Here is a 15,123-nt window from a genome sequence, read left to right on the forward strand (position 1 = left end):
CGGGTCCGGTGACCCTTCCTCAGAACTGATGGTAGCTGGGAAAATGTCAGTTTATATGCAGAAAATAGAGAGGGGGGTAGGGTAGGGAGTAAACGATAGGATGGAGCCCGAAGAGAAAGAAGAGCAGTTGGATAGACAAAGGAGTTGATAACGGTCAGGCTAGGAGGGTGAATAGTTGTTAATGGGGACTGTTTGTGACTAACAATAAGTAGTGTGTAATGGCAAGTTATGTGACAACAAGGCCTGGTTTGTGGGGTAGGGGGCCAGGACACGGGAGAGTTTAGGCCCTAAAATTATTGAACTCGATATTGAGTCCGGAGGGCTGCAGGGTCCCCAAGCGGAAAATGAGGTGTTGTTCTTCCAGCTTGCGCTGAGCTTTGCTGGAACACTGCAGCAAGCCAGAGACAGAGATGTGGGCCAGGGAAGAGGGTGGTTTGTTAAAGTGGCAGGCATTGGGTAGCTCAGAATCTTTTTTGCGAGCAGAACGTAGGTGTTGTGCGAAACGGTCACCTAGTCTACGCTTTGTTTCCCCAATGTAGAGGAGACCACATTGTGAGTAGCGAATGCAGTAGACTAGATTCTGGGAAGTGCAGGTGAAGTGTTTCTTCACCAAGAAGATACGTTTTGGCCCTTGGATAGTGGGGAGGGAGGAGGTAAATGGGCAGATGTTGCACCTTCTCCGGTTGCAGGGGAAGGTGCCGTGGGGCTGTGGGGCGTGTTGGAGGTGAATGAAGAGTGGACCAGGGTGTCCCGGAGGGAACAGTCCCTGCAGAAGGCGAACAAGGGAGGGGAGGGGAATATGTTTGGGCGGCACGGTGGCTCAGTGGTTAGTACTGCTGCCTCACAGCGCCGGGTTCGATTCCACCTTCGGGCGGCTGTCTGTGTGGAGTTTGCACATTCTCCCTGTGTCTGCAGGGGTTTCCTCCCACAGTCCAAAGATGTGCAGGTTAGGTGGATTGGCCATGCTAAATTGCCCATAATGTCCAGGGATGTTTAGGTTAGGTGGGTTAGACATGAGAAATGCAGGGGTAGGGGAATGAGTCAGCATGGATGTTCTTCGGAGGGTCGGTGTGGACTTGTTGGGCTGAATGGCCTGTTTCCACACTGTAGGGATTCTATGTGTCTGCTGGTGGCATCTCGCTAGAGGTGGTGGAAATGGTGTCTGACGATCTTCTGGTTGTGGATGCTTGTGGGATGGTAGGTAAGGACAAGGGGAACCCTATCACTGTTGCGGGAGGGAAGACAAGGGGTGAGGGCGGAAGTGTGGGAGATGGGTCGGACCCTGCTGAGGGCCCTGTCGACAATGGGTGCTGGGGGATCCTCGGTTGAGGAAGAAGGTGGACATTACAAAGGCTCCCTTGTGGAAGTTGGTCTCATCTGAACATGCGACGGAGGAAGTGAGAGAACGGGATGGAGTCTTTACAGGAAGCAAGGTGTGAGGATGTATAGTCCAGGTAGCTGTGGGAGCAAAGGGTTTATAGTGGATATGAGTGGCCAGTCTATCACCAGAAATGGAAACAGAGATGTCAAGGAAGGGAAGGGAGGAGTCAGAGCTAGACCAGGTGAAAGTGACGGCAGGGTGGAAGTGGGAAGCGAAATCGATGACCCTTTCCAATTCCGGATGGGAGAGGTAGAACAAGAGAGGGAAGCAGCACCGATATCATCAATATATCAGAGAAGGAGTTGTGGGTGGGGGCTGGAATAGGACTGGAACAAGGAATGTTCCACGTACCCCGCAAAGAGACAGGCATAATTGGGGCCCATGCGGGTACTCATGGCCACCCGTCTGACCTGAAGAAAATGAGAGGAGTTAGAAGAGAAGTTTTTGAGGGTGAGGAGGAACTCAGCCAAGCGGAGGAGGGTGATGGTGGATGTGGACGGTTCAGGTCTTTGCTCCAGGAAGAAGCAGAGACCCCTGTGTTAAAGTTAAAACTAGAAATGCCTGAGAGACACAAAAAACTGACAAGTCATGACTGTCATGTTTATGATAACGGTTTAATGATCAAGTTCTGAGGAAGGGTCACCGGACCTGAAACGTTAGCTCTGTTTTCTCCTTCACAGATGCTGCCAGACCTGCTGAGCTTTTCCAGCAACTTTGTTTTTGTTCCTGATTTACAGCATCCGCAGTTCTTTTGGTTTTTAATTTAATGTTCAATCACTTGTCAGGGATTGATTAACTCCAAGGATTAATTTATTTAAACAGTAACTGGAGGTTTGAGTTACAAGGAGAGGATGGATAAGCTGGGACTTTTTGCACTGGAGCATAGAAGGCTGAGCAGCGACCTTATAGAGGTTTATAAAATCATGAAGGGCATAGATAAGGTGAATGGCAAAGGTCTTTTCCCGAGGGTGGGGGTGGGGGGAGGATCAAAATGAGGGGGCATATTTTTAAGGTGAAAGGAGAAAGATTTAAAAGGGGCCTGAGAGGCAACTTTGTCACTGAGAGGGTGGTGCATATATATGGAACTAGCTGCCAGGAAAAGTCCTGGGGACAATTGCAACATTTAAAAGGTATCTAGATGGGTATGTGAATAGGAAGGGTTTAGTGGGCTATGAGCCAAATGCTTGCAAATGGAACTAGGTCAGATTGTGATGTCTGGTTGGCATAGACAAGTTGGACTGAAGGGTCTGTGTCTGTGCTGTATGACTGTATGACATTTGAAGTTATGAAGCAGACATTGCAGCAAAACAGAAACAAATTACTGGCGAAACTCAACAGGTCCAGCAGCATCTGTGGGAAGAAAGTGAAGTTATTGTTTCAAGTCATCAACAGAACTCTATTTTTTTAAAAGTTGATAAATTTTTCCAGTTCAGAACGAGAGACGGAGCAGCACTGATGACGTCATAAATGTACTTGAGAAAGTGTTCTGTGTGAGGCAATCACAGGGTGATCCCCAGATGATAGGAAGTTGGTAGCAGTCATGGACTGATGGCCTGATGCTCTATGGTGATGCTCTGGTCCAGGGGGAATAGGAGGAGCTTGTTCAAGAGCTGGTGCTCAACTTCTGCAATGTAGAGGTCAGTATGTCAGTCAACAACAGCACCATCCTGGTTGGCAGGCTTGATTACTATAGTGATGGAACGAGGGCCAGATGGATCTCATTGAGTATGAGATACCTGATTGGGGTTGTTAACCTGGGCCAATCAGGGAGCCCTCGCTGACAGATATAAGCAGGAGCTTCAGGGGTTCTGCTTACTCTTGGGATTGACTCTGAGCTAACTAGTCAGAATCCATATATTCAGCATGTGTAAATAAAGGGTGACTTGATGACGGGATACCAGCCTCCATGGAGTGATTTCAATTGCAAAGTCAGGATTTAATCTGAGTGCACGTGGTGCAGTCAATTTGGAGGGAAATGGTTCAAACAGGTGAGGTGATTTGGCAGAGAAATTAAGCTGACCAATGTCATGTTGACAGTTCTCAATAAACAAGTCGATTGCAAGTAAAAGGTTAGACCGTGGGTTCCAGCTAGACAAATAGTGTTAGAGGCTGGTGAAGGCTAATGTGGGATAGGGAGAGGACTCCTATCCAAAGAAATGGGCATGGAAATGGCGGAAGAAGTGTTCATCATCATGTCTGGCGTGAAATTTAATGAGGTGGGGGTGCAGAGAAATAAAATTTAAGACCTTTTCTGAGTACAGAATGTTCAGCATCAGAGAGCAGAGTGTAAGGAGGGTTGGTAAATACTCGACAAGAGGTGGGATCAGGAGAAAGGATGGAAGCAGAAGGAAGTGAGGGCAGAAAGGTTCCAGAAGGGTGCAGGTTATCTCGCAGTTGTTGCAGCTTGCATTCCTTAATGTCTGAAAGGAAAAGGAAAAGTTCTTTGTTATAACATTGAACAAGCTGGAGAATGAAGTGGAACGGGGTGGCAGGATGGCTATGACACAGCAAGAGATAGCTGCCAGACCTGCTGATCTTCGCTAGCAATTTCTGTTTTAGTCTTAGATTTCCTGCATTTGTAATACTTTGTTTTATTTTAGCAAAAAACCAACTTGCATACCCACAGCAGACCAATTGCCAGACAGAATTTTAACGTTGTGTACCCACAGCATATGAAGTTCTGAAGGGTTAAAGCTCTTATAATATCTTCCATCAATCCAAAAAGAAGCTTAACTATTTACAATAGCAAGTGAGTCTGTGTGTCAGGTAACTTGCTGATTCAACCAGATTCTCATGATGCTGACTCTGTCTGGATGTGTTGTTGATTTCCACAGTCATTAGTGAGATTATCAGTCATTTCTCTTTGTGTTGTCAAATTTTTCTGTCTTGGACTGCAGTTGCTGCTCCAAAATTTGTTTATGCCGATGCACCACAGCCACATTTTGCTCTAGATTAGCAACTGACTGATCTCAATCCTAAAAACTATTTTGAGTGATTCAAATCTTCTTCATCTGTTTAGCGCCTTTAGAGCTACCAGCTTTGACGCTTCTCATTTTATAGCATGGATTCTTTTAACTCGATCAATCTTTTGGTCTTTGTTGATCTAGTATATTCTCTCCTTCACATCCTGCTCTAACAACTGTTCAGCATTTTCAATGTTTTTTTCTCTCTTTTTTGTTTTTAATGAAGTGTAGACTTCTTCCACTTGCTACTCCAGTTGTTTGGTTTTCTCCAGGTCCTGCTTGAGTTATTTTAATGGAATATTTTTATTGCTGCCATTTATTGCTGAAAGGACTGTTCCATGAGTGATTTGCAGCTCCTTATTGTGTGCACCATGCATCTCAGCGTGTTTTTGCAGGTCTGTTATTATTTTCTGGCATTACTTTGAGCTCAAGCCAGTATTTCTGTAGCTGCTTATGCTGAGCCTGATCTATTTTACATGCAAGTTGCTCCAGACCTTGCTGTACTCCTTCAGCTTTTTCCTCTTGATCTTTCATTTTATTATCCACAGAAAAGAACTGAGCTTTTCCCTCCACTACTACAGAAGAAAGTGTTCCACACATATTCAGTTCTGCAAATGTTTTTTGAATAGTCAACTGCAGTTTTTGATATGCCTCTGATGTTTGAATGATTCCACAAATTGTGACTAACGCAAGGTCACAGCATGCTCACAAACCTGTGATTTCTGGTCCAGCAATTTTAATGGTGTAGAACATGTGCAACATCCCAGGCAGATTGATTGTATTTGCATTTCAGCCATTTTGGTCCAGCTCGTGGAATTGGTGAACTGTCGTATTCTGAACGTTTTACATTTGAAGATTTCATCATGGCTTCCCTTGTTTGTGAGGTGATTTTATTTTAAAATTCATAGATCCTGCTTTGTTGTTCATTTCATGATTATACATCTGGTGGGATACTAAATGGCCTCTATTTCAGCATTGAAAATACTCTTTTGTGGATGGTCTGCATGGGTCAGTGCATGGCCCTTTATGGTTTTGTTGCCTTTGCTCCAGAGCCAATAGTCTTTTCTGCTCCATTGCAAATTGATTGAAAGCTGGGCATTTTTTTTTGCATGCAGAAGGCAAAACATTCCACATGTCTAGCAATGTTTTAGTATTCTATTGATAGTGTCCACTGTTGGGTTTGTACTTAGGACTTGTAAGCTTTGACGAGCTGAGATGATTGCTTCAAACTTATGTCTGCCCTTTAGTAACTCTTCAGTGCTGTAAGTCTTTGGTTTTTCTGGAAAACCCTTCTGTAAAGCTTCCAGAGGGGTGCATGTATTCAGCAAGTGAACAATTCCTATTGGCTCCCCATCTGAAAAATCACATAATGAACCTGCTCATGAAATGCTCTGTGTTTTCAGTAGCTTTCTGTCTCAATAACATGTATTCTAATTCACAAATACAGAAGTTTAATCTGACCCTGAATTGGTGTTCTAATCTTTTGGGAATCTTTTAGCTCTTAAACTGTTAGCCTTCTTGTGTTATGTCTGTTGAGACCTAGACTCCCAATTGCTAAGCAAATCTGAAGGGCTTGCTTTTCTGCATTGGTTGCACCAAATCCAGAAACCAAGTTCTGAATACTGTTTAATCATTTTCATCCATGGCATGGAAGGATTTTCTTATGAGGACAGCTTGAGAAGGATGGGCCTGTGCGCAATGCAGTTTAGACAAATTTGTGGCAACTTCATTGAAACATATATGATTCTAAATAGACTTGACGGGATAGCTGTGGAAAGGTTGTTTCACTTTGCGTATGAATCTAGGACCAGATAGTTTAATCTCAGAATAGGACAGAGATTAGGAGTATTAGGGGCAATTTGGGTATGATATGCTTTAATCTGTAAATTCACATGAAGTTACAGCTGGGATCAGAATGAGGGAAAAAAAACTTTAAGTTAACTTCATAAGCAATAATCGTAGAAATAGTTTAATATTCTTTTTTATTTCTTCTTATTCAGGGAAGTAGGTTAAAAAAAGAAAATTACTTAAGTTGCATAAACATGCTCAGATGTTGATGCAGCAGAGAGATTTCTGTGAAAGTGCACTTAGGCTGATTCAGCATTAACCCTGATACCTTATTTAGAAATGGTATGTGTGAATGATGCTGTACCACACCAAGAGAGATGAAGCAGTGGGGTTTAGTCAAGGATAGGAGCAAAGCATAGGCTTCAGAGAAGACACAGGTATATTGGAAAAGATTGAGTAGTGAGACCAGGGATAACAGACACCTTACCACTTTTGGAATATGTGAAAAATAAGATGTTTGTCTAAAACTGATCATTTCAAAATTGACGAATGTACTCTCTGTGTGACTTCTAATGTATAAATATCTGATGAATTCTTGTTAGAGTGCTACCTCTGAATCTTTTCTGAGGTGGATTCTCACAACGTTGGCTCAATAACCGATCACTGACTTGTACCTCGAGGCTCCTGAGATTATTTTATAAAATCATCTAGCACAAGGAGGAACTTCTTCTCTCAGAGAGTAGTGAATGTGTGAAATTCCTTATGCAAACAGCTGTAGAGGTTGCTGTTAAGTATATTCAAGGCTAATATAGATTTTTAATCAGTAAGGAAATCAAGAGTTAAGGAGTAAAGGCAGAAAACTGGAATTGAGGATTATTAGATCAGCCATGATCTCAATGATATGGCCTACATCTTATGGCCTGTAGTCTTACTTATATTTCTGTTAGGAGGCCTGCTGTGTCCCAGTTTAAACTAAAGAAAATTGCGGACATTCTGACCATATATCTGATAAAATAAAAACTGAAAGAACTGCGGATGCTGTAAATCAGGAGCAAAAACAGAACTTGCTGGAAAAGCTCAGCAGGTCTAGCAGTATCTGTGAAGAAAAATCAAATTAAGGTTTCGGATCTGGTGATCCTTCCGCAGATCCAATATATCTTTGACCTTCCCTTAATTAGAATTGATCCAACACGCACACTGATCACTTGCATTTAAAAGTGAGTAAACTTAGCCTTAAGATAGGGATTTGTCTGCTCACCAGCAAGCCATGTTTTTAATATCCTCCTACTCTGTATCAAACAAAGATATTGAATGTTTTCTCATGCACTTTAGCAAAATTTAAGACTGTTGAGCTTGTATTTCACTTGCAGATTAACCTGTTTATTGACAGTTCAATCATGATAGGCCTCAGCATTCTCAAGCCCTGGTTCAACTGGGATGCACGGCATTGTAGCTTACTCTGTTCTCATTTTGAACAACACCTCCTTCAATTCCATTCATTTCCTCTGAATTGCAGGTTTTGCAAAGAGCAGTCAGTGACCACAGTTATGCCCTGCCTCTGTTTGGGATACGTGCAACATTCCTTTTACCACCACTGTTCAAGAAGCCACATTACTGATAATGGTCTAATCATCTAATCACTCATCAGGGAGTAATTAATTGATTGGATTAGGTTATTTAAAACAGTAAAACATATTGCAGATTATAAAGTTGACATCGTAAAAAAATGTTCTAATTTCTGTGTTGTGCAGCTTGCAGACCCATAGCAGATAAACTACCAGGTGGAATCACAATATTGTATATGTACACACAGCACCCAGTCTATATTTGGCGTACCCAGTATAAAGGAGGCCACATTGTGAGCTGTGAATGCAGAGAACTAACTTGAAAGAAATACAAATAGAGTTTTTGGGGCTTTGGACAGCTTTGTACATCTGCTACCTTTACTTATGGTGCAGTAGAGAATGAAGGGGCTTTGGGGGTACTGGGAATGGATATGGATATTGCAGAGGAAATAGTCGCTATGGAATACTGACAGACGTCTGGATGGAAAGATGTGTTTGGTGGCAGCATTAAACTAAAGTTAGTTGAAATGGCAGAAGATGAGCTACTGAATGCTGAAGCTGGTGGAATGGAAGGTAAGGCCAAAGGAAATTCTATCATGTTTCTGGGAGGAACACAACAGGGTGAGAACAGAGTGCCTGAAATAGATTAGACCCCATGAGAAAACCCTGTCAGAAATATTGGGTGGGACTCCTCAACTGATGAAAATGACATGTTGAAAGTGCTGCTGTGAAAAACTGTATCATCAGAACAGATGCAACGGAGATGGAGAAAGCAGGTGAATAGGATGGAGTCCTTATAGGAAGCAGGTTGCAAGGAAGTCCAGTTAAGGTAGCTGTGGGAGTCAGTTTGTGTCTATCAGTGAGTGTCTATCCCAAGAAATGGAGAAAGAGAAATCAAGGAAGGAAAGGGGCGAATTAGAGATGGACCGGGTGAAGGTCAGAGAAGTGTTGAAATTGAAAACCAGGTTAACAAATATTTCCAGTTCATGGCAAGAGCAGGTTATAGCATTGATATACTCATCAATATGCCATAAAACAGATATGAGGGGCTGAATAGGGCTTAAGAACGGAATCTTGAATATATCCTAAACAGAGGCAGGGCATAACTAGGGCCCATGTGACTGTTCCTTGCAACCGTTGTAATTCGGAGGAAGTGAATAGAGTTGGAAGAGATGTTTTCAAAATGAAAACAAAGTAGGCTACAAACGCCAGGCATCAAGGTTTGATCAGGGCTTAAGAATGAAGATTTCAATCACAAAATATCCAAACTAAAAGAAAAAAATGGTGAAAGGAAATCATAAGGAAATCCACAAAGAATGAATGAAAAGAATGAGTTTCCCACATCTGACCTGTCACACAGAGCCCCTGGCTTCACCAGATTGAGGGGAAGTTTGCTTTGTAAGCAGCCGAGATGCAGAGGTCACCCCAGGCACTGTGATGTTCCCATTTACTGACTACTGTCAATCCCTATACTCACCACCCCAGAGCCTCGCTTCATCCACACGATAGTGAGAGATGGATTTCCAGTCCAGGCACAGTTAAAGATGGCACTTGAACCCAAGTCCACAGAGAGAGACTGAGGCTCAGATGTCAGCCGGGGACCAACTGCACAGGGAAAATGGAGAGGAAGGATGAGTGGAAATGAATCATGTTCAGCCAAGCTTGAGCAGCATTCCAACAATAACATGGTGTTCATATCACTTTACTGCAGTAACATAGCTTCTCAACAGTGTAATAAGATACAATTTGACTGAAACACTAGAGGAGATAGGACCCACCTCCTTCAAAACCCAGCTATCTTTAATTCCAGTTCCCAATTGCATTAGAACAATTTGCTTGGAGTCTGTTCAAGATGGACCTGCCTTCCCATGGTAGGAGATGAGAATGGCTTCGAGCGGTGGGTGCAAATCACAGTTTGTGCTTTTGATGGTTTACCATCACTTCTACTGTGTTCCACCCCTCAACCGCTGGCAATGGCTCAATAGTGTGATGTTACAATGAGTGCAAAGTGTGGACATAATGCCTCGATATCAAGGAGCTAGTGTACTGCTGTCATCAACTATCTTCCAGTTTGGCAGACAGTGGTGCAACGGTAATCTCACTGGACTAGTAATCCAGAACCCCAGACTTTAGCTCACCGTGGCAAATAGAGAAATTTGAATTCAATTAAAATCTGAATCTAATTGAATCCAGTTAAAATAGTTATTGTACTGTGACCATCTAATCACTTTTGATTGTCATAAAAACCCAGCTGGTCGTTTAGGGAAAGAAATCTGTCATTTTTAACTGTCTGGTCTACATGTAACTCCAGACACACAGTAATGTGGTAGACTCTTAACTGCCCCTTGGTCATTAAGTATAGGCAAAAATGTTGGCCTAACCAGCAACATCACATCAATCAACAAGTCAAACTGCGAAATGGGTGGGAGTTGGGAGACTAGGGAATGACAAGCACAGGTTAAACATTCCTTACAATACACATCGACAGTTCGGCTGATGTTTGTACTTCCCAATGGGTTAGACACAGCACAAGACACAGGCTCTGTGAAGAAGGTGTAGTCCACAATGGTTTCATACGTCTCACCCAGAACACCTCTCAGCAACTGACCACCCTTGGCCCATCTGAAACACAATAAATTTCAACATCACCAAGTGACTGAACAAATCTGAAACGCTGCATAAATAGCTCACATTTTTGTCAGACTTCCATTAAAGCAGTACCCTCACTAGAATAATCTGATATATCCAACTACCTCACTGTAACAGTCTGTTATAACATATGCCCTCATGGTTACACCCTGATATAGTCCAGCCTTTCATTGCAGTACTCTCTGTTACTGATCTCTCTTACATACTCTTTTATAGACCTGAATCTTGTAATTGTAAAATTGTAAAAGAGGAGGTGCTGATTCTGTAGAACTCATTGCTGCAGACAGCTGTGCAGGCCAAGTCATCGAGTGTATTCAAGATAGAGAGTTAGATTCTTCATTGGTAAGGGAATCGAGGGATATGGGAGAAGGCAGGAGAATGGGTTTGAGAAATGTGTCAGCCATGATCAAATGGTGGAGCAAATACGATGGGCCAAATGGCCTAATTCTGCTCCACTGTCTTATTGTCTTATGGTCATCAATGTAACACTCTCTGCCGAACCTCTCACTGTAACATTGTCTGTCACATTCTCCATTGTAACACTAGCTGTTAAACCCATCGTTGTGACACTCAGTCACACCCCTCACTGTAACACTGTCACACCCCTCACTACAACAGTCCGTCACACCCCTGACTGTAACACTCACTGTCACAGCCCTCACTTTAACACTCACCGTCACACCCATCACTGTGACACTGTCACATTCCTCACTATAATACTCTGTCATATCCCTCACTGTAACTCTCCCTGTTATAGCCCTCACTGTAACACTCACTGTCACAGCCCTCACTGTAACACACTACCTGTCACACATCTCACTGTAACACTTGCTGTCACAGCTCTCACTGTAATACTCACTGTCACACCCCTTCACTGTGACACTCCCTGTCACGTCCCTCAATATAACACTCTATCACAGCCCTCACTATAAGATTTCGTCACAGCCCTCACTGTAACACTGTTACACCCATCGCTGTAACACTCACATCCCTCACTCTCATTCTCCGTCACTCCCCTCACTGTAACTCTCCCTGTCGCACCACTCATTGTAACACTGACTATCACACCCCTCACTGTAACACTCGCAGTCGCACCCCTCACTGTAACCCTCTCTGTCACACCCCTCACTGTAACACTCGCAGTCGCACCCCTCACTGTAACCCTCTCTGTCACACCCCTCACTGTAACACTCGCTGTCGCACCCCTCACTGCAACCCTCTCTGTCACATCCCTCACTGTAACACTCGCTGTGACACCACTCACTGTAACACTCGACGTCACACCTCTCACTGTAACACTGCCACAGCCCTCACTGTAAAACTCTGTCACACCCCTCACTGTCACATTCACTGTCACACCCTTCGCTGTTACACTCCTAACTTTCTGAGTTTGTGACCACTTAATTAGAGTCTCTGCATTTTTGATGTAAACAGAATTGATTTTACAGGACAGAGGGCTTAGAATATCCACAATTATTTTCAATGGCAAAATAATATGAACTGAGTATAAAGGTATAATATGATGAACCTGTTCTGTTGATGATAATTTAGTCCAGAGATCTCTCGGTGATGGATGGGTGTTGTATTGCTGCTCCAAAAATAGACTCATGCAGTTTGAGGCAGCTCAGAAAGTTTCAAACAACATTTTGTTGAAGAACTGCCAACCTCAATGAGGTAATGCTTTGCAGCAGTTACAACCTTTCTGTTGCATGGATCAAGAGACTTTGGGAGACAGTCATGAGGATCTGATCATCATTTGTGGGACTGATATTTCAGAATGTTCCCAGGCTCAGTATTCCAGGCCAATAATCCTCATCACGCTGCTGTCTGAATTGATCGGTCAGGCCCTGAGGCACACAACGGGCTTTAATCTGATCATCTGCATCATAAGATCACATCTCTGGTCATGTCAGCACCTTCTTAGTGATGTTTGAAGAGTTCACCTAATCCTACTGGGCTGTCTTGGAATCTTCAGGAGTGAAAGATTAAATTGAACTTTGCTCCAAGCAATTGCAGATGGGATGATAGGGACATTTAAAAAAATGCTCTTTTTCTTCCTTTTCAGTGACCCCTTTTGTCGACTAATTCAAAGAATGTGGAAATGGATGGAAAATAGTCACCTGAGTGAGCAGTGTCGGGATAATTCGAAACCAGTGATCATATGATGCAATCTCTCTGAATACGTTCAACCAGAGCTGGAGACTCAATTTGTGACATGCTCCATACTGAGCCTTTGACATACAGCTACTGGAACTGGACATCTGCATAAGCAGGGGCAGCTGGAGGGACAGTGAAGGGGTGTGTTTCTGGGTGTCTGTTTACACAGTTGAATATCTGTCCATGAACTGAATACAAGTAGAGGAGGAATTAGTAGGGTCATAGTTTGAGGCTTGCAGTCTTGTTGACGGAATGGCATAGATGGCGGCCGTTCAGCCTGTCATGTCTGTACTGGCTATCCGAAGGAGCAAATCGCTTAATTTCATGCTGAATATTGTAAATTTGAACATCGAGAAGAGTGGAAATAAAGGATTTTTCATGCAAATTTGAATCTCCAATGCCTACCCCTGCCAAAATATGTGTGTTTGGGTTGGGTAAAAATTAGTCCTCCGTTAGTCCCCGTCTCTCTGTCTCTCTCAACCCAACACATGTCTATGAACAGAGGGAGTACGGATAAACAATCCACTTGCAATCAGTTAATTTTTTATCCAGGTGATGTGCTTCAACTCCAACAAAAGTCACCTTTAACCCATTTTGACCAGGATTTGTGGCCTCACAAAACTCAACATGTAAAACATATGAAGACAAATGAACAAGGAGCAGGAGTAGGCCATTCAGTCCCTCAAGTTTGCTCTGCCATTCAATAGAATGAAGGCTGATCTGATTGTAAGCTCAAGTCCATACTCCCACCAATCCTGATAATCTTTTAAAGATTACTAGAAATCACAATTCGTAATGTGAGTGTATTAATCTGACAGATTGTGGGCCAGAAATTTCATCCTGATCTTACTTGATTCTAATTTCTTAATTACTGACCCCTTTGTCTACACTATCTGCCCATTAATACTTGATCTGTAGCAATAACCCTCTGCTCTATAATTTGTACTCCTCCGACTACTCTTGGCCCTGTAACGTCTTCCTCCCACTATCTCTTCCCTCTTGCTATCTCTCCATGACACTCCTGCACATGGTTCACTAGATGGAACACATCACAATACCTCTCTGCCTCTCTGTCCTGGCTCCTGGCTGTACACCTTTGCATGCCTGGCTGACAGTAGAACCAGTGGGGAGGAACGAGGAGTTGACCAGCTGTTTCTAGCCTCCCTAACTAGATTTCCCTCTTCCCCACATGATTCAAACATATTTAGTTTTATATTTTAAAAAATTCACGAGCAGCCATTCAAGCTGCTAGAGGGTCTTGTTTCTAAGAGTAAGACGTTAAATTTAAATAGCGGCTGTACCTTTAATGTAATACAGCAACCAAAGATGCTTCACAGGAGCATTAAAGAACAACATTTGACACTGGTATGATGTGATTTTCTATATGTTAGTCTACATAGCATATACCACAAGATTCAGCTTGTTATTGGGACAGATTTCTTGAAGTTTATTAACAACTAATTATGAACACAAACATGAATCTCAGCTTTACCCATACAGTTACTATTACATTCTACATATAGCTGACTGGCTGCTGTTAACAGATCAACTGACTAACTAACTGTTTATAGAGTATGATGGAGATCAATTCCCAACAGAGAGTCATGTAGAGTGATGTTATCTAGCTGTCTTAAAGGTACAGTGCCTTTCTGAGATCTGTGCAATAGAATAAGACAGCAATGAATGTAAGGAGATGTTAGGGCAGGTGACCAAGAAGGAACATGCTAAACAAGACCAGAACCGGGGGCGTATGCCATAGTTTTGGGCTGAGACAATGGAAGGCATAGCATTAGTGAAGTAATTGAAATCAGGGACGTACAAGAGGTGAAAACTGGAGGAATGCTTAGATCTCAGAGGGCTGTGGGTTTGGAGATTGGAGAGATAAGGAGGGGAAAATGCCCTGGAGGGATTTGAAGATAAGGCTTAAGAAGGAAAGGTAGAATTTCAGTTCCAGGAGATCTCACCTGTCGCTGAAATTAAGTTCTAGACAGATTTTTAACTTCTTGGCATGCATTTTCTGAGTATATAGTCGCAACAAAGTAGGCTCCTGACTCCTAATGCCATTCAGGAAACTTGGTCACAATGTGCTCTTTCTTCAAGTGTGATTGTGAAGACTTTGGCCGAGCAGTGTTCTTAGCAGAACTGTAAAAATTCTGTCCATATCCTAATATGCCCCAAGTATTGTCCAAAAAGCACCCACTGGCCTATGTTCATTGCTGATCCAAAACCACCTTGATCTTAAAATTTCCATTCTTGCTCACGAACCTGGTGTCACAAAGATCTATTTTGTGTCAGACTTTAGCCATGTTAATGAATAGCTCAGTGTTATGTTCTGTCATTTCCCATCATTGAAATGATGTGCCCAGCTTTAGCCACTCTGGCAGTGGTGATGGTGTCTGCTATGAACATAATTTTCCAATTATTTCTACCTGATTCTTGGAAGTGTATCCAAGAAACAGGACAATTTAAATAACTGAAGACGACACTCTAAGAACTCTAACCACCATGTTTGGTAGGGTAAACTGGCAAAGTCAGATCTCACTGAGAATTCCTGAGTGTCTCCCTGGATTGTTGCATCATGCTACACTATAATTACTGTCCTCCCCCTTTTTTTCAGAGA

The 15,123-nt window shown here is 42.8% G+C and overlaps 1 protein-coding gene across 1 annotated transcript in view; it reads right to left on the reverse strand.

Annotated features, from left to right (window-relative positions):
* The window catches only part of kirrel3a (kirre like nephrin family adhesion molecule 3a), a 545,968-nt gene that overhangs the window by 51,334 nt on the left and 479,511 nt on the right, over positions 1-15,123 (reverse strand). The window contains exons 7-8 of the mRNA XM_048615672.1: positions 10,171-10,319; positions 9,175-9,302 (exon numbers count right to left, since the gene is read on the reverse strand). Of these exons, the coding sequence (XP_048471629.1) occupies positions 9,175-9,302; positions 10,171-10,319 (277 nt within the window). The remainder of the gene's footprint in view (positions 1-9,174; positions 9,303-10,170; positions 10,320-15,123) is intronic.

This window comes from Rhincodon typus, chromosome 32 (genome assembly GCF_021869965.1).
Source record: "Rhincodon typus isolate 14 chromosome 32, sRhiTyp1.1, whole genome shotgun sequence".
Taxonomy (NCBI): domain Eukaryota; kingdom Metazoa; phylum Chordata; class Chondrichthyes; order Orectolobiformes; family Rhincodontidae; genus Rhincodon; species Rhincodon typus.